This window comes from Thermothielavioides terrestris, chromosome 2, assembly GCF_000226115.1.
Source record: "Thermothielavioides terrestris NRRL 8126 chromosome 2, complete sequence".
NCBI lineage: Eukaryota > Fungi > Ascomycota > Sordariomycetes > Sordariales > Chaetomiaceae > Thermothielavioides > Thermothielavioides terrestris.
Window position 1 is genome coordinate 8,444,346 of NC_016458.1, and position 23,205 is coordinate 8,467,550.

The following is a 23,205-nucleotide window of genomic DNA, read 5'->3' on the forward strand; positions in this document are numbered from 1 at the left end:
GCTGCGGTCGACCTGGACAAAAATTTTGGGAATGTGAAGCAAGAAAAAGGCCCGGAGAAAAGAGCAAAGGAAGTTTTTTTGGGGAGTTGCTTGTTGGTTGCTTTCCTTGGTACCGGCTTGAAGCGGCATGCTGTGGCTCACCTCACTGGTTCTTGGCACGGTGCTTAGGCCTGGCTGGACCTTCCAGAACTCGTCCCCTGTCAGGTTGTGTTCCCCTGGCAAAACGTGAGCCAACGTCAACGGCGTACACTAGGACTTTTTTACTCTTCACTAAACACCACTCCCTGACCTGCTCACATGAGAGGATTCGGCAACCAGTCGCTCTCCGCCGATTTCTCTCGACGCTCGTTTTCAGCAGCCACACGACCTATGTGGTCCCTCTGCGATTGACGGGGGTTTCGAACCTTGCCGATCGCATCCCCCCGCTCCTGTCGTTTTCTTGGGACGCATTCACTCACGACCTTGGCGTTGATCCTCGCCCGTCACAAAGGAATACGTCACTCTTTTGGGCACCATAGCAAACCAGAAGCCTCTATTCAGGCTTTGTTCGAAGCTGGAGGGTTTCGATTCGCATCGCATTAAAAAACGGCGGGATCATTCACCCTGCGAACGCGCACCGCCCGAGGGGAGCATATCGGACGAACACCCGAGCTTCGGCATCTCCGGCCGGCGGGAATCATAGAGCTTAGCAACGGCGATCCGGTCTCTCGATCGCTGCTGCCGCGACAAGCTCACGAGTTCCTGGTCGCAACCCTATTCTTGATGCCCTTTGTGGGCATCAAAAGCATCAATCGAGATGGCCATGGATATGTTGCGACGGTTCCTCCCAAGGGACGACATGTTGCGACGGCTCCTCCCAAGGGACGACGATCCCACTACCGAATTGTTGAAACTACTCGCAGACCCTTTCTCCTCCCAGGTATGTTCTCTGCTTGCCACTCCCCGGTTCAGTAGGCTTGCGCTAAGGCCTCCCTCTCTAGCTACAACAAAGTTCGTTCTTTGCAGCGTTGGGTTCCTCCCTCGGTATTACCGCCGCCATCGCCATCGCCTTCTCCTTCCTTCGACCGTACAATAGCGTTGTATATGCGCCGAAGCTCAAACATGCCGACGAGAAACATGCTCCGCCGCCGCTGGGGAAGGGCGTCTTTGCGTGGATCTTTCCCCTTTGGACGACCAACGAACAGGATATGGTGAACTTGGTCGGCCTGGATGCCGCTCTCTTCATGCGCTTCACCAGGATGTGCCGCAACATCTTCATTGTCCTCACGGTACTTGGCTGCAGCATCCTGATCCCCATCAACTATATCAACTTCTCCCCGCCCGATGACACCTGGCTCGCCAGGATTACCCCGCGCAACGTCTGGGGCGCTCCCCTTTGGGCTACCGTGGTTTTCGCTTGGCTCTTGACCATCATCGTGTGCGGCTTCCTCTGGTGGAACTATAGGAAGGTTCTGCAGCTGAGGAGGCAGTACATGGAGAGCGAGGAGTACCAGCACGGCCTGCACGCCCGCACGTTGATGGTACGTAGCGCTTTTCATCCCCGCTTGCGCACTTCTTCCGGTTGAGCTAATGGGGAGCCCAGTTGTATGACATTCCTAAAAACCTCCGCACCGACGAAGGTATTGCGAGGATTATCGACCACGTCGCTCCGAACTCGTCCTTCTCGAGGACTGCCGTCGCCCGTGACGTCAAGATCCTGCCCGATCTCATCAACCAGCACGACAAGACGGTCCGCAAACTCGAGAAGGTGTTGGCTATTTATTTGAAGGACCCGCACAATCTCCCAGCGGAGAGGCCCAAGTGTTCTCCGTCCAAGAAGGATCCTTCTTACGGGACCTACCCCAGGGGCCACAAGGTCGACGCCATCGAATATCTCACCCAGCGCATCAAGGTCCTCGAGCTGGAGATTAAGGACTTCCGGCAGCGGGTGGATAAGAGAGGGTCTATGCCCTACGGCTTCGCCTCCTTCGCGGATATTGCTGAGGCGCATTCCATCGCCTACGCCTGCCGCAAGAAGAAGCCCTACGGCGCAACGGTCAAGCTCGCCCCGAGGCCCAACGATATCATCTGGGAAAACATGCCGCTCAGCCCTTCGACCCGCAGCACGAGGCGGCTGTGGAACAACCTCTGGACCGCCGTCCTCACCTTGTTGTGGATTGCTCCCAATGCCATGATCGCCATCTTCCTCGTGAACCTGACCAACCTGGGTCACGTCTGGCACGCCTTCCAAGTGTCGTTGACGGCCCACTATACCATCTGGTCCATCATTCAGGGTATCGCTTCCCCAGCGCTGATGTCGCTCGTCTACCTCGTTCTGCCCATCATCTTCCGGCGCATGTCCATCAGGGCCGGCGACCAGACGAAGACCGGCCGGGAGCGCCACGTCGTTGCCAAGCTCTACGCCTTCTTTGTCGTCAACAATCTCATCGTCGTCTCCGTATTTGGCGCCATATGGAGTTTCACGGCGAACGTCGTCCAGCAGACTGAAGGAGGCACCGATGCTTGGAAGGCCATCCTCGACGCCAACTTTGGGCTGACCGTCTTCCTTTCGCTCTGCTCTTTCTCGCCGTTCTGGGTCGCCTGGCTTCTGCAGCGACAGCTGGGTGCCGCGGTCGACCTGGCTCAGCTATGGACGCTGTTATACAGCTTTATCATGCGCAAGTTTTTCAGTCCGACCCCTCGCGAGCTGATCGAGCTCACCGCACCGCCCCCATTCGACTATGCGAGTTACTACAACTACTTCCTCTTCTACTCAACTGTCGCCCTCTGCTACGCCGCCATCCAGCCACTTGTCCTGCCGGCAGCCGCCCTCTACTTCTGCATTGACGTGGCCCTGAAGAAGTACCTGCTGCTCTATATCTTCGTCACCAAGAACGAGAGTGGCGGCATGTTCTGGCGCATCCTCTTCAACCGCATCCTCTTCGGCTCGATCCTCTCTCATCTCATCGTCTTCCTAGTCGTCTGGGTCCGCGGTGACGCGTCGCATGTGCAGGCCTATGCCGTCGCTCCGCTCCCCTTCCTCATGATCGCCTTCAAGTTCTACTGCACTCGCGCCTTTGACAACAAGCTGCACTACTACGCCACCCGTTATGACAACCGGTACCAGAGCGAGGCTGGCCTGGACGTAAAGGAGCAGAGCATGCGGAACGATCGGCTTGCGGCTCGCTTCGGCCACCCTGCCCTCTACAAGGCCCTCATCACGCCGATGGTGCACGCGAAGGCGCAGAATATGCTCGCCAGTGTCTACCAGGGCCGGTTGAGCGACGGACGCGATGCTGGCCTGGATGACTCGTTGACTGTCAGCGGCTACAGCGACACGTACGTGCTGGACACCATGTCGTCTGGGAAGGCCGGGAAGACATCGTCTTCCATGCCCGGATTCGAAGTCGTCCCCGAGTCCCGGCTCGATTTCGAGTTTTACAAGAACCGAGACGAGTTTGCGGAGGACCACGGCGGCGGCGAAATCTTCGGGCGGCCGTCCGACTTGGTGCGGCCGGGCACACCGGGCACAATCGGCAGCGGGGCAGGCTCCGACCATGGCTCGCGGCCCGGCACTCCCTTGGGCGGGATGGGCTTCGGCGCCGGCAGGAGGGCCTATCCGGGACAACCCGCCTACTCCACATCCACCTTCGACATGCCCTCGCGCTCCCGCAGCCCGCTGTACAGCCACGCCAACGAGAGCGGCACCAACCTCGTCGCCCACGCCGCCGGCATGCCCGTCTCGCCCGCGGGCTTCGGGCCTACATCCAGCCCCTATGGCAGGGATGCCAGCTTCGACATCCCAACAGCGTCCGCGTCGGTTCGCGGCTACGGCGGCATCCCGAGCGGTGGCGGCAGCACGCGGGCGCCGGGCATGCTGGGCGGCGGGCCCCACGGGTACGGCGGCCTGCCGCAGACGGACGACAGCGACGGCATCCACTCGCCGCCGCTGGGCGGCGCTGGGACGTCGGCGGCCGCGCAGGATCCGGCGCAGTATGACTACTTCAGGGGCAGCAGCCGCAGGCGGGAGGTCGCCGGGCCGCCCGGGATGGCGACCCGCGGCGGCGGTGTTGGTGGTGGTGGTAGTAGTAGGGCGGGGATGCGGGGTGGGAATTAGTAGTTCCCTGCTCCGGATGGTTTGGTAGGTCTTTGGGAATTAGTAGTTCCCTGCTCCGAATGGCTTGGTTGGTCTCTGGTGATGAGATACCAAGGGAAGTGGAGAGCGAATGAAGGGCCGGTGGGAGGTTGGTTCTGAGTCCCAGGGACAGATAATCTGCTTGTGCAAGACTACCGTGTAGTCAGAGAAAGGAAGCGGGGTGAATGATGCTGGATTCTGGGCCTGGGCTTGTTTACCTAACCACCCTTGCTTGCTTGCTTGCTTACATGGCATGGTTCGGCGTTGGACGGTGGCGTTTGCATGGTTTTTTTCCTCTTCCCTCTGCCTTTTCCTTTCCCGTTCTTAGTTGTCCCCCATGTCAAACCTGCACATACACCCGAATGGCTTGCGCGGATGGAAAGAATCTTAAACGGCGGACACGGCTGGCTGGCTCCCTTGCTTCCCTTACAGGAGGAGTCGCTTACACTACTGTGTGGGATGGCGTGTAGATAGAGGATGGATACCTAAGGTACCTTTGTTGTATGTAGAGAGTATACTTATTGTAATCTGGTTGTGGATCTGGTTGGGTTGGTAGGTTGCCCTGGTTGCTTACCGCTGGATGAACAGTACACTGTAGAGGTGTCTCTCTTTGTGTATGTTGAGATAGGTACCTTTTGCATGTTGAGATGTCTTCGGGCTCTGGATCTGGCCCTGGCTCTGCTTGTGATTAAACGTGGAGTGGAACGGTCGTTGGAACGGCTGCTCGTTACGTTGCCTGCTGTGTCATTAAGGCTCGGGGAAGTCGGGCTACTGGACTTTGGCTCTGACCTAGCTGTTCAGCCTGTGGTCTTCGAACATAGGGACCGTTTGGATGTGTCTCGGATGATCTGGCCTGCAAACGCTGTGAACCTATGTAAGGTCCCCCCCTCCGAGTCTTCTCCAGTGCACATGCACCATCCGCGGGCATCCGCAGTGGCATGAGCAGGTGCAAGTAGCAAATAGTGCTCCAAAGCGCCATTCATATTCTCGTGAGATCGGTCGTGTACCTAGTAAAGATGGCATGCTGCGCTCGCTCCATGCGCCCCCGGCAGCCCACCAGCCCTGACCCAAGAGGGAAAACCGCAACGAAACGCCTCGCTTCCCGATGCTGGCTACGTCTATTTCTTGCCCGACTTCTTGATACCCTTGAATTAGTTGTTAGGAATCTGCTAGGCGCGACGGACGGGGTGACGGTTGGCTGAGGGGGTGGTAATACCTGCGCGCCAGTGCTCTGCAGAGTCACCAGGTTGGTCAGCCACGATCATTCATGGATTGATAGCAACAATGGACAGAACTGGCAACTCACCAGAGGGCCCTTGCCGCTAGCCTTGGCCGCGAGCTCCTTCCTGGCCTTCTCCTCTGCGATTTGGCGGTGCCGTGTTAGAGAGGGGTTCTTATGCATCGTCGAAGCGTTTTTGACTCGGCGGGTCAGGTACCAGCACGCTTCTTCTCGAGGAAGGCCTTGTCCTCCTCGTCCAGCTCCTTGGCCGCCTTCTTGGGCGCCTGGTCAAGCGGTGTCCGTGTCAGTCGTTTCGTGGTGTATGCGGTCGAGGTATGTGGGAGGCCAGTCGGTTTTGCGCACCTTGAGGGGCTTGGCCTTGCCGCCTGACTCGATCGTGTTAGCGAGCGCTCCAAAATTGGGCATGAGTAAGAATCATGCGCGAGGAGGAGGGAGCATGCCTTCTCTGCTCTGTCCGCCCATTTTTCGCAATTTATCTGAAAACAAGAAAGAAAAAGCAAAGTAAGTATCTGTGTTTCGGCTCGCGAGTGAAAGAAAGACTCTCCCCAGGAAGAGGCTGCGCAAAAGTCAGTGTCGAGGGTCCAGGGGAAACAGCCGCAGCGAAGCGATCACAAACTCCACTAAAGTCCAGGCGGCGGTGGGTCGGGTAAATGCCGGGCTGGCCCACTCACTAGGTGGTTCTTCACGCAGCAGGTTGCCATTGCCGCCGGTTCAGGCCCGAGCCCATGTTCCCTTCCCTCAAAGTCCGTCGGGCTCACACGTTCACCGTCATCACCGAATCGACTCTGCTCGAACTCGCCATTAACTAGCGCCACCATCCATCCAAGCTCTACAGATAGGAACTACCACTGGTCGTTCTCAGCGCTCGCATCGCTTTTTTTTGGCCGAAAACTTTCTGGCGGCTGCTTGCGCTGCTCCGGGAGGCAGCGCCGACAGTTCAAAGCGCATTGTCCGGGCTGCCGACAGCAACGGCGCGGGGATTCCCCGTACACATTATAACTAAGACAATAGTACGGGTGCACTCGGCGGTCGGTACAAATGGCGTCTCCGGGTCCCAGCTCGGATGAAGGGGAAATCGTAGAGGCAACTCCCCTGCCTCGCTTTGCACAAAACGGTGATGTTGACCGGACCGGCAGACACCCTGGCAGATACCCGTCGCGAACCCCCGAGGCCGACTTGCCCTCGCGGGACCCGGTCGGCGGTCCACGCCGGCGAAGCCGCTCACCCCGTGGCTGGAAGCGGCCCCGCGACGACCGCCGTGACCGGCGCGATCCTCGCCAGTTCCGCGTCCACTACGAGGACGGCTCCCGCGATGGCCGCCGCCACTACCGCGATCTAGACCGGCCCCCATCACGCGGGTCGGATCGGTACTATGACCACGCCAACGGTCATTACGGCAGCCGAGAACCACCGCCCCACCGCGCCCGGCCGCATCCACCCGACGGCCCCGGCTATGATCGCCGCGGCTACGAACGCGACCGGAGAGACGATGGTCATGCAGACAAGCGGCCTCGGAACCGGAGCCGCTCGCCCCCCAGCCGGCCCGACAGGGGAAGGCGAGATCGGGGTCGCGATGGCGCCGATCTGAGGCCAGGCGAAGACAAGTATAGTGCCCAAGCAGAGAGGCGCTCACAGGATGGCTCCACGTCTAAGCGGGCTACTCCAGTGGAGGCTCCTGGTGCTTCCACGCAACAAGACGCTAAGAATGAGCAAGGTGCTACGGTCGAACGAGGCATCCATGACCTTGCCATCTCACAGACCAGGTAATACACCCCTTCAGGTGCCCCAGCTTTGATTGGGCGCCGTGCTAACCTTCCAACTCTCAGCGCACCTGCCAAGGATCCCGAGCCTGACATGGATTGGGATCCGGATACGGCGATGGACGAAGAGGCTGCCGTCCAGGCCGAGATTGAGCGTCGTCGACGTGCACGAGAAGCAGCCCTCAAACGAGGGCTTGGAGCCGCGAGCCCCGCGATGCAGGCGTTGCAGGCCGGTGACAGGCCTGCGGCTACACCAACCTCGACTCGGCAGAGCACCCCGGGTGTTCAGAGAGCCGATGGCGAAACTCCCCAGTCAAGTAAGGAGCGAGCTCCCAGTTCCTTCCATCCTAGACCTCTTGCTGACCATAGCAGATGGCCCCTCCTCGCCTCCTCTGTCCCCGGGCAAGATTCAAGACGCCCTGTCTCCTGGGGCGTTCAACTTTGCTGACGACCAGGCACTGATTAACGCCCATGGCGACGCTAAAGCCCGCGACGAAGACGGCCCGTCGGCAGCTGACTATGACCCAACGGTCGACATGAGGGAAGACGAGCGTCGTGACGAGCTGAGGCACGGCAACCTCGGTCTGCATGGTGAGCCCCGCGACGAGTCACTCGTTTCTGCTGCCCCAGAGAAGAAGGAAGATGAGAGCCCGCAGAAGAAGATTGAGGACGACGACGATTTCGACATGTTCGCCGAAGACTTCGCCGAGAAGTATGCCGCGCCCGTGGCTCCAAAATCCGACGCAGCTCAGGAGGCTCGAGCCCCCGGCGGCGGCGGTGGAATCTTGGAGGGAGATGACAAGGAGGGCTATTACAAGATCAGACCCGGAGAGTTGCTGGATGGGCGCTATCAGGTCTCGACCACCCTGGGCCGCGGCATGTTCTCCGGGGTGGCTCGCGCTGTCGATATGACGACCAAGAAGCTCGTTGCCATCAAGATCATGCGGAAGAACGACGCGCTACGGAAGGGGGGCTTCACGGAGATTGCGATCCTCGAGAAGCTCAACGGCGCCGACCCTGATGACAAGAAGCACATTGTCAGGTTCGAGCGGTCGTTCGAATACAAGGGGCACCTCTGCATGGCCTTTGAAAACCTGAGCATGAACCTCCGCGAGGTGCTCAAGAAGTTTGGCAACAATGTCGGCATCAACCTCGGCGCGACACGGGCGTATGCGTACCAAATCTTCCTGGCGCTGGGCCACATGCGCAAATGCAGCATCATCCACGCCGATCTGAAGCCCGACAATATTCTGGTAGGCCTCTCCCGACGAGCTTCCCAACCGAGGGAGAGGCTGATTGCTGACCGGCTGCAGGTGAACGAAGCTCGCAACGTGCTCAAGATCTGCGATTTGGGCACGGCAATCGACCGTTCGGACGCGGCGATGGCGGCGACCGAGCCCATGCCGTACCTTGTCAGCAGGTTCTACCGTGCTCCCGAGATCATCCTGGGCGTGCCGTTCGACTATGCCGTCGACATGTGGTCCATCGGCTGCACGCTGTACGAGCTGTACACGGGCAAGATCCTCTTCACGGGCGAGAACAACAACCAGATGCTGAAAAACATCATGGAGATCCGGGGCAAGCTGAGCGCCAAGCTGTACCGGCGGGGCGAGCTTGCTCACAACCACTTTGACGAGATGGGCAACTTCATCAGCGTGGAGCGGGACAAGATACTTGGAAAGGTGAGTTCATTCCATCTCCTTCAAGCCTTCATCAACAATCTACCCCACTTCCGCTGCAACCGCCCGAGATGAGCGAATCGGCGGGCGTTCTATTCTTTCGCCGGGATGTTCGATTCCCGGGCCTCTTTTTGGGCCGGCTCGTGGGCGGCTGCAACGTCGACCGCTGTGCCGCGGCCATGTTTGCGGCCGCCGCCCAGGCTCAGGAGCGGTGACCTACCCTTCCTTTCGATGGATGATGGCCGGCCAACGGGCCTTGTGGCACCTTTGCGGAGTGCAGGTGTGCATTTGTTGCCACAAGGAGCCATACCCGCTGTTCATCGTCTTGTCCTGGGCGGAACTGCGACATTCCGGTCCCAGGATAAGCATTGCTGCTTGTCCCGGTGAACACTGCAGGTCCAACAAGCCGCTCAGATCCCGCCCCTATTCCTGGCGCTTCTTGTCGAGCGCCTCCCAGAAAGCCGCCGCCCCTGATTCCCTTTCCACACACCCCCAATCCGCGAATGTCCCCATAATTACTACACATTAGGATGATGATGAGCGGCTAATCAATTCCCTCACTTCGCAGACAACCATCAAGACCCTAGCCACCGTCAAGCCGACACGGGATCTGCGTACGCGCCTCCTCGCCGCGTCGGCCGGCATGAGCGACGCCGAGGGCAGGGAGCTCAACCACTTTGTCGACCTGCTCGAGCGCTGCCTGACGCTTAACCCGGACAAGCGCATCACGCCCACCGAGGCGCTGCGCCATCCGTTTTTTACCCATCGTGTGCATGGCTATGGGCAAGGGCAGGGGCAGGGGTTTGGCTACGGCTCCGGGCGCTAGGCTGGATGGGCTTACCGGAGGAGGCGGGTGCATGGGGGACTGACTGGTGGTGCGAGTTTGTATGCAGTTGGCATGGGCGGCTATCAGTGTGCCGCTGCTGCCGCTGCTGCCTGTTGGATTCAGGGGTCATGGTGGGATCGCGCACTTTTGCATCGGTCATTGTGGTAGATACACAGCTAAATCACTGCATCCGAGGATTAGATATGCTACATCTAGGGTGGTCAACGGGGAACTTTTTATACATGACTATCGTCTGTGTCCGTTGCTGAAGACCTACGGTGGTACACGATGTGGGATGAATGAATGCAAACAAGCTGGGATGGTCAGCGAGTGAACACCGAGCCTAGCACGGGTGCCTATCCTTAGCAGGGGTATCGTCTCGTGCACAATACAGGCAGCCTGTAGTGTCACAAGCTTCCACCAGCGGGGTTGCCCCTTGTCTAGTTGTTGCCTGGAAAGGAGGAGATGAGATGAGATGCGACGAAGCAATCGTGTCAGGCAGGTCTTGCTGAGCTCCCAAGTGGCAAGTTGAACGCAGGACATGCGACAACCCACTGTGTCCAACACAGGACACGAAACGCCCCAATGTCGAGAGCGAAGACGTGATTACGGCACGCATGTGCTTGCATCGGATGGTTATGTCGGCGGCGGATAGGGGTATACAGTGCGCAGTAGAGCGAAGGACCAGACGTTCGACGAGGAGAGTTCACCCCGGAGCGTCTTGGGGGAGTTTAAACAACGGGTTAGTTTGGATGGATGATGGACTGGGCGGCGACAACTACCTAACTGTGGCCAAAGGGGAGGAAGGGTCGTTCTTGGCAGAGGGTATGGTATGTCCTGTACACAGCGACGGACACTGCGCTGTTGCTGGGACGGGGGAAACCACCGCCGTGGGTTGGAACAGGGAAGGTCTTTGCCGGGTAGCCAGCCTGTTGATGGGTATATCACTTTGCAAGGAGGGAGAACGTTGAAGGTAGGACATGATGCTGCACCTGTGTTGTGAGTGCTCGAGGTTCCCTTTCCAGCTGTTCGCCTTGGCGAACATGCCGACGGAAGCTGGCCTCTCCATCTTGGCGACTACAGCATCCCGGGTTGGGCACTTCACTCGATACGTTCCATGGTTGCATCTTCTTACAGGCCCCGAACTCGTTCGGGATTGCTGCTCGCGGATGACGGTGCGGTCTGGTCGACGCCGCTCCTTGGAGAGACGCAACACTTGCATCTGGTTTATTACTCCGACGCAAGCCGGTGGCAGAGAACCGCCGGCGAGTCCATGCGTGCCTGTGGCCCGGCACCCAAAAGGCCAGTTCAATCTCCGCACTTTGGCAACGTTGGTCAGCAGGGTATGGTTGGATGCAAGCACCCGCCGCACTGCGCCGCCTCCGCTTGTTCCTGTTGACCACACCCGCTGCTACGGGTGGACAGGTCGTGGTTGTCGGCCTCGAAACACGCGGAGTAGGTGCCTACTGAATCAGACGGAATGAAGGAAGCCACGCCAGCTTTCACGACACCTGCGTCAAGCGACGTCAAGCAGGGCGGCTGGCGTGGCACAGAACAACGGCACCGGCAACATGACTCGCCTGCACCACGGCAGACGGACGAACAGAACTCACCAGGCCCGTGTGGTTGTTTTGTCCGTCCGTCTGACAGCGCTGTCTCTCGTGAGACAGGCGGCACACTGGACGAGAGCGGCGCAACTGCAGGTGAACCAGCCTTCAGCGCCGCCGGTGGCCGAAACACTCACCAACGCGCCTCTCTCAGTAGGTAGTTATCGGAAGACACGTGTACGACAGCAGTGGCAAGCCGCCCTCCTGCTGACAGCCAACCACAAGCAGCCACCCGCCGTCAGGGCGCGGACATGCGCAGCAACAACACGCAGCTGCCCGCCGTGGTTATCCTCACACAGGCGTCCTCGCCTAGCCTCCTTGTCTGCCGTCCCGCCACGCCGTCGCTGAGCCAGCAGCGGTGGGAAAACCCGACAGCCAATCGCCACGTCACTTGACAGACTCGGCGGGCACTTGCAGACGCAGATATGAAACCTTCGTAAGTGTGGCGGTTCACGATCACCCACTGTGTTTCCAAGCTTCCCAACGTAAGAGACATTAAATGATTACGCCGTGATGGAGAACAAGTAGAGTAACCAAGGTCCGGCCAAACCGCGCCTGACATTGCATGGATGCCTACCTATGCAAACAGGAAACCAAATAACCAAACCCGGAATCACTCGTCCGGATACTGATCCACAAAGTCGGTCCTCCCCTCCATCAGCGCGTCGGCATTCAACCGCACGCTCCACCGCACCATATCCGTCATGGCCGTCTCGCGGAACTCGCCGTTGCGCCCGTGGTCCGAGATGTCGCTCATGGCGCTGACCGGCCCGGCCGCGCGGTGGTGGTGGAACAGGCTCGGCTGCGTGGTCAGGCACTGGCGGCCGGGCGCGCGGCCCCGGTCGCCCTCGCAGTAGGCGCGCAGCAGCAGGTCGTACGGCGCGCCGACCTCCCGGAGCGCGACCTCGCGCAGCAGCCGCCGCGCGCCGCGCCGGCTGAGCGCGTAGCCCAGCGTGCACACGCCCTCCTGCACGTGGTGGTAGGCCCGCGTGTGCGCCGGGTACTTCTCCTTGAGCGTGAAGGGGATGTTGATGGTCCAGAGGTTCTTCTTGGGCGCGACCGTCTCGTCGGCGACGCGGATCACACGCGCCTTGGGCACCGTCTTGCTCTGGGGGAAAGGGAAATGCATCCCGCAGTGGCCGATCCAGAGGAGGTCCCAGTCGTCGCCGTACGGAGAGGTAGTCGGGGGCTCGGTGGCGGGGAGGTGGTAGAAGTCCATTTCCCCGCCCGTCACGGGCTCGTCGCCAGATCCCGTGGGATACGTCGGGTCAGCATACACGCCCGGGCGGCCGCGGAGCGGTTGCGTGAGTGCGTGCGCCGCGAGTGCAAAGTCACGGAGCTGGTCTCGTATCCTGATATCCCAGTCGGCGTCGTCCTCGAGGATGAGAGCCGACGTTAGATTCCGATGTACGATTCTATATAAAGGGGTTAACCACGGGGCTGAACCGGTTTAGGGCGTACAGAAAGGAATGAGTTACTCTCGGACGGCGTTCATGTGTGCGCGCCAACACCCTATAGCCCCGTCGTCAAGGCGCTTGGAGTCTGGTGACGCCATGGGAATGGCCTTGTCAGGGACATCTTTGCCGAGAACGCCATCAATGAACTCTACTTGGATGCCGCTCAGCGCGGCTTGTAGGACGATGCCATCACGACGGTCCGACCGAGATGGCAGGCCGATTATGAATATCTTTTCGAACTACATGGACGGTTCGTCATCATCACACAAGCGGCAGACAATCAAACTCACGCCAAGGGTGCTGTTGCAGATATCGCCCATGAGACCGCTTGCTGCGGCCCATCGCTGGTTCCGGTACCCGAACGCTGCATTGCGAGGGAGACGGAACTGGAAGAGCAAAAGCGTGGCACCAAAAAGGAGCGCGGTGCCGAGCGCATAGAGGATCCGTCTCGATGGTAGTCGCCAATCCAGCGGCGGCATCATCGTCGTGATGCGTTCGTATCGCTGCTCGGGGCGCGGACAACGGCGAGACGAGCGAGACGGAAAAATCCTCGCGATGCCCCCGAGGAAACATCGAAAAACGTGTGGAGCTGCGCGAGTGCGGCTAAGCACTAAGTTGATTTGGGGGCTGACGGTACCTACTAGACCCAATCACAATAACGTTACCTTCAGGTTGCCTGGGAGCTCAGCACCGGCAGTTATTTTGTGACTGCCTGGAATACGAGCTGAGCTGCCTGTTCCTGGCCTTGAATGTTGTTACCCTGTGATCCGTAATACTATATTGCTCAGGGGATGTCCATAAGAAGGACGGTGCAATCTGTCGATATGCAGCTGCTCACTGTGGTGCTCGCCTGTGCTTTATTAAGTCGAAAAGAAAGAAAGAAAAGAAAAAGAAGAAAAGGATGAAGAGGAAGGGAAAGGAAAGGAAAAGAAAGAAAAGAAAAGGAAGAAAGAGAGCAATGGCATTGTTTGCGGTCCTGGCCTGTGTCTTCGTTTGAATCCCGCTTGTGTCTACGCAACTCTTCAACCCCCTTCAGGAGGGGCAACAGTTTCAAATTGGGGACTCCAGACAATACGATGCCGCACTAACATGAACTACACAGTTGCAATACGGCAGCAGGCCGTAGCCGCCAGCTTTTATGTCCTAGTCCGCACCAGCATCGAACTCAACCATCCCCACCGCAAGAGTCGCCCATGGCCCGCAGAAAGAACGCGAGTGAAAGCTGTAGCTCTACTGCTTTGACCTGGAGGTCTAAAATATCTATTTCTCTTGGCTGAAGGAGGAAGGCCTTGAAAATCTGAAATCAACCACTGTGCAGACCATGTCGTCTACGGACCCGATAGAGCTTCCACGGCAAACAACACCACACCATCTTCCGCGAGCAGTCCGACGCCTGCTACCAAAAACCAGCAAGAAGCAACGCCCAGCAATGCACAGAGCGAGAGCGCCAGGGAGGTGCGGATCTCTCAGCGGGCTGCCCGGGCAGGAATTGGCGTTGGCTCTCCATTGTCAAACGCACGGCCATTGCCCTGCGGCATCTTGTGCTTCCGATACCTGAGGAGACAACAGGAGATACTCCCGCGCTCACCTTCACTGAAAAGGCTTACTCTCCTCCTCCCGAGGCCACAGAGGCCGGCGTGTGGAAATTACAGGTCGCCGGCCTCAGGGGCGATTCTGCGGAGATGGAGTAGCGCTCGCAGATTTGGTAAGTAACGTTTTCTTGGTGTAGCAAGCCACTCTTTGAGCCAGCAGTCCCTCGTACGACCAGCCATCTTGACAAGCGACTGTGAGGTTGGAGTAACAACTACTGCCATGGCCATCGCGTCGGACCGGGTCGAGCGTAAGCAGATAGGGAACAGCGGAAGGAAGAGCCGCTCTGTTGTCCCGTCACTTCCCAGCCACCCCCTCGTCATCACCAGGCTCTGGATCAAGTTCGGTCTTTCGTGTAGTTAGTGTGGCCCTATAGTTAGAGCGCTAATGCACACCGAGGACAGACTTCACCAGAGCGTGGACGATCGGGCGAAGTCCAGCATGACGGGCTCCTCTACATGATCCCGACCCAGGCAGGGGCTTGAGCAGGATACCGATGCTGAGCCCGCCGCACCAGCCGCCGCGGCCCATCTGCTGGACCACGTACGGGGTCTTGAATGTCCGGGGTCTTGAATTCGCGCTCACGACGATGGCACCGTCAACAGAGTCCCAAAGCCGGGGTTGTTCACTGTAACCGTGCAGGTGGCGGACGGAGGACGGAATCCCTCCGAGAAGGAATCACGATGACAGACAAGGCCAACGTCAACTTCCGAGGCTTGACCCTTTCCGGCCGGATTGGATCGCCAGAGTGGCACGTTTGAAAAGGGGAATATTGCCATGCCAAGGGGGGCGTTCGACATTTACTTGTCAAATCTGGCTGCGCCACACGCGCGCCGCGCTGGCGATCGGCCGCGGCTGGGGTTCAAGCCTCGGAGCAGGTTCCACTTTCGGGCCTCTCCGGCGGAGGAGGAGGAGCAGCAGACCGGGGACCCTGTCCCCGCGTCCGGGCTCCTCGGCCCCGGCAGATCTGGAAACCAGTGACGCAAATAAGGGGGCGATGTTACGGATATGGCTTGGCGGCCTCGGCGCCTCGGAGGGCAGTGAGGTGAATGATCGGCCAACACAAACAATTGGTCATGACGAATGATGAGACCTCGCGACGGAAGACCCGGCGTCCCTTCGAGCGGAATGATGTAACTGCACGCGGTGATTGTAGTGTAGCCCCGGGTTGGGTCGAAGCAGGCAAATGCTGTCACTCTCGGGACGCTCGATACGAGTGAACAAACAAGAGGACCTCGTCAAACTGTCGAACCAGCAGCCTGGACGCTTGCTAGTTTACCACACCTGATGACAGCGGACCATGAAAGCCAAAAGGGCTCGTCATTGAGATCGCCCCTGACTGATTTGGGTCCGCCGGATCGGGACAAGGATCGTGTGTCTGGTGCGTCACGCTGCGAATCATGACCGTTTGAGGACTGTCTGTGGGAAGCCGGCCGCAACGTCTCTCCCACCAGCGGCGGCTGACCGCTGATGGATCTGCAGATTATCGAACGCAGGCTGCTGGGGAGCGGCAAGATCATTGAACCCTGGGATGAGTGTACACCTCCTCCAGCATTCTGAATCCTAGTGCGATACTTTGCCCCACTTAGTGCCAACTTTAATCCATTTTTGGCTAGTAAGTTACTCTTCTCGTAATTTCTAGTGTATGGCATGGTACTTCTCGCAACCAACAGCGCGAATTTCATCGAACCAAGTCGAATCCAACCACCACACTGCATTCGAAGCGCCACACTTGCGTTCAAACCACCACACTGCAATCTATCCACCACCCTCGAGGCTGAAGGAGGCCATTTAGGAGGGAAAGGCGCGGCGATACTGGAAGACCTCCTCCGACGGCTTGAACACTCAATGCCCTAGTGGCTTCACATGGTATTTGAAAACTTAGAGGGTTGTATCTACCTGAAGTACTGATACTTCTGTGGCAATAAAAACTGTATAGGGCTTGGCTGTATCTGAACTTCTTAGCACTTTGACTGTTTTAGGTTTAGTTGATCGACAAGTACCACGCTAGGATTCAGAATGCTGGAGGAGGTGTACGGATTACTGCGGAGTGGTGCAAACATCCGGTCTCCTGTTTTGTGATTTACCCATTCCGTCCTGCAACCAGCCGCCTCGGCAAATGACAGAAGCGCTGCTGTGGGCCGAAAATGCTTCACGCAAAAGCTGCAATCCGATCCGAGTGTCTTAACGTTACAAGTGTAGTTATGTCATGTACGGAGTAGTGGAGGAAAGCTTGTTATCCCTTCGATAGCACGGGTCATTCCAGACCCGAGGCAAGAATAGCACGCGCCCGCCAGCATCCCAGCATGATGGTAACGACATGGGGTCCTGCCGTTTGGGTCTTGGCCCCCATTCGCTTGACGCAGCAATGCGCGTGATATTGGCTGTGATCGGCCGGTTTCTGCAACACGCACACCTTCGCTTGTTATGGGTCTTCTCGAAGCTGCTGCATGCCGGTTTCCTTTGCGAGGACCGAAAGCGAAAGGGCTGGCTGCCTGGGATGAGCTCGCATCAGCTGCCGCCCATCTGACATCCTGCAGTAGTGGTCACTCCGCCGTATGCCATGCACCATCCTGAGGCGCACGGGCGCCAAATGACATCGGATGGATTGCGCAGGATTATTGACAAGGCCTTCTGCCTGACGCCCGTCACCGTCACCGTCGGTAGTGAAGTGTACAGAATAGCCGCCGATGATGATGCGGCGGCCCGGGAAACAGGCCTTCCCGCTCCCGCCGGATTCTTCGGTCTTGCATGCGTGCCTGCCTGCGCGCGTTCTGGAGCGGTCGCGGGACTCGATGGCCGCAGGCGGAGAGTCATGAAGAGTGCATGTGGTGATGGATGGGCCAAGCAAGTTGGATGCGGGATTCCGCGCAGAACGAAAGAGCCATGCCACCCCTCTGCAGGCAGCCAAGAGTCCCACAGTGCGAGCGAGGTGTCCATTTCTGTGCGCATACGCTATCACGCACTGTACGTTACACTGGGAGGGCGGAGAGGGAAGCAGTGCCCCACCCTCCTGCTTCGGTCAAACGACGCCCCATCAAATCGATGTCCGATGCCATTCACTTGCGAGGCCGGCCGCCCAAAACTGCATTGCGACGTGGGGCAAAGTCACCCAGCCCTTTTCTCGCTTTCCGCTCTGCACCACTCACAGTCGGAAGTTCCAGCAGGGCTCCAGTCTTCCTTGCCAAGGCGCACGCACACCCGACAGTAATCCGCACACAACACTAGCCTGGGATATCGGATATTCGATACTTGGCCGTGCCTCGCAGCTGCGGTCTGAAACCTGGAGCGCACCCTTCGCTCTCTTGTCCTGCAGAGCCGGCGTTCTCCCGTCATTTGATCCTGGCGCCAGAACCAGTCCAATCAGCGCAGCGGGGTGCCAAAAGAAAACAAAAATGCCAGGACTCAGTTGACGAGTCGGCTGGCGCCACTGTTCCATCGTCTGTCCTGTCCGTGCGACGTTGAACGAACCAAGGCATGCCCTCAGCGCCGTTCGTGAGCTCGGCTCGAGCGCCTGGGAAGGCTTGCCCACAAACTATCGAATGCACTCCCTCTGGACCTCTTTCCGGCCCGAGCTCAGCAGCTCCCCAGACTGCTGTGTACACCAATAATCCGCACACGACACTAACGTCAGTTTAGTATAGCGGGTCCCACCGCGCTGGGCTGCCGAACCTGCTCTTCGCGTTCCTTTTCCACGGAACTTTTCGATGGCTGCCAAAACAAAGAACCAAGCTTCTGGCACAAGCTCGGGAGCATTGCCCAGGTCGTGTCCCGTGCGCTGACGATGAGCTCATCAACACCGTCATCAAAACACGCCATCCTGCACCGCCTCGAGAGAGCTCTGAGAGCTTTACGCGGGCTTTACTGAGCTGCTGACTCGGCCTTGCCAGGCAACCCTGGCTGCACTTTATCCATATTGTGTGCGAAATAGTGTGTTGCAGTAGTGACTGCTGTGCCCGGTAGTTACACGCACTACACAGAAACTACCTGGCACCTCCTCCGTCCGCGGCATAACAACGGCGGAGCCTTTCGACGCCCTCCTGCTCAGACCTTTGAGGCGGATGGAGGCGGCAAGCAGTGCTCAGCGTCGGGTTGGGCAGACTGAAGCGGGCGGGTGGGCAGAGTGGGTGATTGCATGCGTCCAGTCTGGCGCACTCGCCCACTGGCTGGAGTTTGCTGATCTGCAGAAACAAAACGGCTCATGGAGGGTTTGAGAACCACCTCTCAGACCCGAGGTGTGGCAGCCAATCAATGCACCACCCCTCCCTCTGACAGCCTGGGCAAGGCCTGGCTTCAAGCAACAAACGTGAACAGTACACTGGAAGGAGAGACAATGCTGGACTCAAGGATCTTCGGGCGGAAAGGAACTCCTGAGCATCACCTCACTCCGCCCTTCTCGCGCCACATCCAGCAGGGAACAGCTACCACAGTAGGCGTCCTGTCGAGGGCACGAAACACGCCCCGGAACGCCAGCTTTGTGTGCATGGTAACGCCTGTGTTCGGTGGACGCTTGACTCAGGCTTCTCACCCGCTTCCCGCATCCCGCCGTTCTGCCCTTTTGCCCATGTGTGTTGCCGGCGCCAACCGCCCGCTGCCAGACGGAGAGAGAAAGGGGGATGGCAGTCACGGGATGGGCGCCTCGATTCGCCCGAACGTCACTCGCCTGGTGGCACTCGGCTTCCTGCTTTGCGGGCTCGGCGCACCCCCTTCCCTCATAACACCCCCCAAAGCAAACTTGCGCTCCCCCCCCCACCCAAATCCTCTTGGCTGAAAGGCCTCTCCCAATGCGCCGAATGGCATGTGGGGCAACAGGGGGGCGTGTGTGTGTCTGATGGGCAAAGGGCAGCCAGCCGGGGAGGCAGTGACACAGCGCCCTCTGACTGGGCGGATGTGTCAGCCCAGTCACAGTCCTCTGCTCGCTTCTCGCGCTGACCCCATCCAGCCCATCCTTCTCTGGCCAAGCGGGCCTGCAGGGCCACCCGGCGGGCCCGCCCACACACCAGCCCAGTCGTTTCCACCCGCGCCATCCTTGTTCCGAGCTAGTGTAGCGCCGCGCGCCCAAGATTAAGAATAGTGATGGCTGCATTGCGGTTCCGTGGGTCTCGAAACAGGATGTGCTGGCCTGTGCCAGCCAGGGCAACCACTGGCCCACCCCGGCTGGCCCACAGTCCGGCAACCTCCCTGCCGCCTCTGGGCAAGAGGCGTCTCGAGGCCTGCGCACGTCTGACATGGGTCGCTCGGATCCAATCAAGCCACGGCAGCCCACTAAACCACGCAATTCGGGGGCGGGCTCGGCGGGGGTTGGAAGGCTACACTAGTGGAGGGTAGGGGAGGGACGCACTCGCTCGTGGAGAAGAACGGGGCGGCATGTGTGTAACAGACCAGTCAAGTGTGGTCGAGACATATCAACGAACTCCCAGCCCGCATCGCATTCGATGCCTCACTCACACCGCCGACCGCCATTTTCTCGACGCTCATTAAAACTAACCCCTTTTCCTCCCTTCTTCTCTTCTTCGCCTCTGGAACCCCCCCGAGTTCCAGTGCCGGGAGCCCCGTCCCTCGAGTCGCCACTTTCTTCCGCTCTCCCGCCACTCCGACCCCGTTGTTGTGGACACTCGCCTCTCGCCTTCTCGCATCACTTGACACCCAACCACCCATTCCGTCTCACCTTGGTTCCGTGCTCGGCTTGACTCGTTCACTCGAAGTCATCTTTGTTACGGACACGGAACTTCCAGACAACCCCATCTTAAATTCTGGCCCCAGGAAATTCCGAAGCAGCCCGCAAGGACAAAGGAACTTTTCCTGATTGCGCGCCCCTTTTTGGTTTGGAAGAGGAACCTTGCCAATCCGCCAGGTGCCCTTTGCCAAGGATCCGTTTCCTCTACTTTTTAGTAGTGCTGTTTCCTTTTCTTGTGTCCCGGCCCTCCTGGACTGCGAGCCTGTCTGGAACCCGGAGCTGTCCTACAGCTTAATTCGAAAAAAGAGTCGGCCGTTAAGAGACAGTGCGTCCAGGAGCGAAAGGGCAAAGATCATGCAGCATGTTTCAGTGTTTGGATACCCCACTCCGCCAGCGTCCCCGGCGTTCGGCCAGCCGTGCACCATCCCGAGCCAGCACATCAACGTTCAACAACAACAACAACAACAACAACAACCACAACAACAGCCGCGGTTCGCTCCACTGGCCCCCGAGGAGAGATTAGGCCAGTTCGTCACCAGCTCGCTGCAGCTGACGGGCATCGTGGGCACCGGCGCCTATGGGGTCGTGTACTCGGCCGTCGACACCAAGACGGGCGTCCGGTATGCCGTCAAGTGCCTCAGCAAGCTGAACGCCGACGGTACGCCGCTGGACCGCCGCCAGATCGCCTTCCAGACCCGGGAGATCAGGTTGCACTACCTCGCCTCCACCCATGCCAACGTGGTCTCCATCCTGAAGATTATCGACTACCCGGACTGCATCTACGTCGTCCTGGAGTACTGCCCCGAGGGTGACCTGTTTTACAACATCACCGAGCGCGGGCAGTATGTGGGTAAGGATGAGCTGGCCAAGAAGGTTTTCCTCCAGATCCTGGATGCCGTGGAGCACTGTCACAGCCTGGGCATTTACCACCGGGACTTGAAGCCGGAGAACATTCTCGTCACGGACCGGGGCGAGACTGTCAAGCTGGCAGACTTCGGCCTCGCCACGTCGGCCGAGCGATCCGAAGATTATGGCTGCGGTTCGACTTTCTACATGTCGCCAGGTAGGTTCTCTCCTGCTGTTCCCGTGCGAAAGACCCCAAGCACACCCCCCGCGTCCTTCTTTTCTCTTTCTTCCAAGCGAACCGGGACCGAGGCGCAAAAGGCCCATCGCGCCATCTCCATTCCTCAACCCCCCTACGACTCCAACTGACTCTTTCGTTTCTCCTTCTCTTCCTTCTAGAATGCCTGGACCACTCATCAAGGAGGCCATTTTACTACTGCGCACCCAATGATGTTTGGAGCCTGGGAGTCATCCTGGTGAACCTCACCTGCGGACGCAATCCGTGGAAGCAAGCATCCTATGAGGACTCCACCTACCGGGCGTACACCAAGAGCCAGGACTTCTTGAAGACCATCCTCCCCGTGTCGGATGAACTGAACGACATCTTGGGGAGGATATTTACGCGGAACCCGGACGAGAGGATCACGCTGCCCGAGCTGCGCGCTCGGATCCTGGCCTGCTCCCGGTTCACCGAACAGTCGACCGCCCCGCTGTCGGCCACGCCTGCGTCGCCAGGCCACGCAACAACCACAGCAACAACAACAACACCAACAGCTTACGTTTGCGAGGAATCCGTCATGGACGACGACCAGTACGATTACGACCACGAGGCGCCGCTCTCCCCGGCCTCTTCGGACGGGGAGTCGACGTGCTCGTCGGACGAAGGATCCCTCACCTCAACCTGCTCCAGCATCGAGGACCTGGAGGACGACGACTCCCTGGAGGACATGCCCGAGGCCAAGACCCCGCCACCGCAGGCGCAAGTACCGCCCCTGGGAGAGCCGGCCATCTACGAAGCCGAGGACCACTCGAGGGCGGCGCCGTTCCACCCGCCGCCGCCGCACCACCCGCTGCCCCTGCCGTCCCAACAGGAGTACCTGCATCCCTATTCTCCCGTGGCTGTCCCGGTCCCGGTCCCGGTCCCGGAGCCTGCGGTGCACGGCGTGTCCATCCCCGTGCAGCCGTGTGCGCCGCCGCCGCCGCCGCCCAAGTTCCAGCTGCCGCAGTACGTCTGGGACATGCTGCGGTACGGCCAGCCGACCCCGCCAGTGGTGCCGGTGCCGCAGCTGCACCACCCGGTCCCGTTCCACCACCACCAGGTTCCGCTGTTCGCCCACATGCAGGGCTGCTACTAGCTTCGTTTCTTTACGTTTGTTGTCTCGGACTCCTCCCCCCTTTTCCCTTCCCTCCCTCCTCCACTCCACCGTCGTGTGGCGGTCGTGGGCGTTGGGTGGGGGGCCGGGGGCCGGGGGCTGTTCGTGCGATTCATCCATCCATCCTGAGTTTGTGTTGCTACTATAGCCCAAGCCCGGGATTTTTTTGGAAACAGCACTGCACGCCCTGCTGGTGGGGATGGCCAGGGTCATTCTTATCATCCTCCCTCCTGCTGGACGACCGTTCAACTTTCTGACCCCGTCGGCCGGCCGGCACATGATGGGATCACAGATCTACGGGAACAACGCCAAGGGTCCTCCTCCATGCTCCCCTGAATCGCACGACCAAACAACGTTTTTTGTATCACCCCTCCTTGCTGTCCTCGACGAGGACGAAGAGGGTGTGAGCACAACCCAAAAAGATGGATTTTAATGCACCCGACACTCTTTTATTTTTTTTTTGGCCCCACCCACCCGAGGACAGGCCGAATAATGCGCCTGGGTGGGATGGCGGTGTTTCCTATCTATCTGTCCATATTTTCTCCGTTCTTGTATCTTTTTTTTTTTTTTTTTTTTTTTTTTTTTTTTTTTTTTTTTTTTTTTTTTTGTTCTTACGTTCGGTTTACTCAAGGCGCTCGGATCTGGGATACGGGATTGGCAGCATATCTCTGGCGCACGGGGAGGCGGGAATATTTTTGGACCCTGGGTTTGGGACCCTGATTACTTGGACAAACGAAAGGAGTTGAGGGAGGTGGTCTCCGTCTGGCTTTTTTTTTCACCCTCTTGCACCGCTCAAGAAAAAAACATTCTTAATACCCGATTCACCCCATCTACCTCTTCTCATTCATAGAGAAGGAGAGAAAAACCGAGGGTTTTTTTTTCGTGGAGGCTGAGAGACATGACAACGGCATACACGTTCGGTGTGTTTGTTTTCGCTTCGGGGATGATACCACTTTTTGTCTGATTGTCTTGTCTGCCTGTTGTCAATATCAGGTACTTGGGGCTTGCGAACTGGTCTGCTGGAGCTCTTGTCTTTCTT

The 23,205-nt window shown here is 58.7% G+C and overlaps 6 protein-coding genes across 6 annotated transcripts; 4 read left to right on the top strand and 2 right to left on the bottom strand.

The window, feature by feature from the left end:
• Positions 1-640: 640 nt before the first annotated feature.
• Positions 641-4,198, top strand: THITE_2115939 (uncharacterized protein). The gene is made up of 3 exons (XM_003653409.1): positions 641-919; positions 1,006-1,520; positions 1,583-4,198. The coding sequence occupies exons 1-3, from the start codon at positions 763-765 to the stop codon at positions 4,094-4,096; spliced, it is 3,186 nt and encodes a 1,061-aa protein (XP_003653457.1). The 5' UTR covers positions 641-762; the 3' UTR covers positions 4,097-4,198.
• Positions 4,199-4,805: 607 nt separating this feature from the next.
• THITE_2115942 (uncharacterized protein) lies at positions 4,806-5,951 on the bottom strand. The gene is made up of 6 exons (XM_003653410.1): positions 5,795-5,951; positions 5,697-5,719; positions 5,551-5,617; positions 5,421-5,473; positions 5,331-5,345; positions 4,806-5,259 (listed from the first exon to the last, which is right to left on the bottom strand). The coding sequence occupies exons 1-6, from the start codon at positions 5,814-5,816 to the stop codon at positions 5,233-5,235; spliced, it is 207 nt and encodes a 68-aa protein (XP_003653458.1). The 5' UTR covers positions 5,817-5,951; the 3' UTR covers positions 4,806-5,232.
• Positions 5,952-6,757: 806 nt separating this feature from the next.
• On the top strand, positions 6,758-9,756 carry THITE_2115945 (uncharacterized protein). Its single transcript, XM_003653411.1, has 6 exons — positions 6,758-6,958; positions 7,069-7,117; positions 7,181-7,431; positions 7,487-8,367; positions 8,428-8,796; positions 9,362-9,756. Exons 3-6 carry the CDS (start codon positions 7,209-7,211, stop codon positions 9,617-9,619), a joined length of 1,731 nt encoding a protein of 576 aa, XP_003653459.1. The 5' UTR covers positions 6,758-6,958; positions 7,069-7,117; positions 7,181-7,208; the 3' UTR covers positions 9,620-9,756.
• A 2,083-nt stretch (positions 9,757-11,839) lies between these two features.
• Positions 11,840-13,003, bottom strand: THITE_37831 (glycosyltransferase family 25 protein; the record flags this gene model as incomplete). The annotated part of the gene is made up of 3 exons (XM_003653412.1): positions 11,840-12,641; positions 12,705-12,922; positions 12,974-13,003. 3 exons carry the CDS (start codon positions 13,001-13,003, stop codon positions 11,840-11,842), a joined length of 1,050 nt encoding a protein of 349 aa, XP_003653460.1.
• Positions 13,004-14,495: 1,492 nt separating this feature from the next.
• On the top strand, positions 14,496-15,254 carry THITE_2129071 (uncharacterized protein; the record flags this gene model as incomplete). Its single annotated transcript, XM_003653413.1, has 3 exons — positions 14,496-14,631; positions 14,747-14,903; positions 15,059-15,254. The coding sequence occupies 3 exons, from the start codon at positions 14,496-14,498 to the stop codon at positions 15,252-15,254; spliced, it is 489 nt and encodes a 162-aa protein (XP_003653461.1).
• A 4,864-nt stretch (positions 15,255-20,118) lies between these two features.
• Positions 20,119-22,257, top strand: THITE_2115952 (uncharacterized protein). The gene is made up of 2 exons (XM_003653414.1): positions 20,119-21,013; positions 21,193-22,257. Exons 1-2 carry the CDS (start codon positions 20,305-20,307, stop codon positions 22,146-22,148), a joined length of 1,665 nt encoding a protein of 554 aa, XP_003653462.1. The 5' UTR covers positions 20,119-20,304; the 3' UTR covers positions 22,149-22,257.
• The last annotated feature ends 948 nt before the right edge of the window (positions 22,258-23,205 follow it).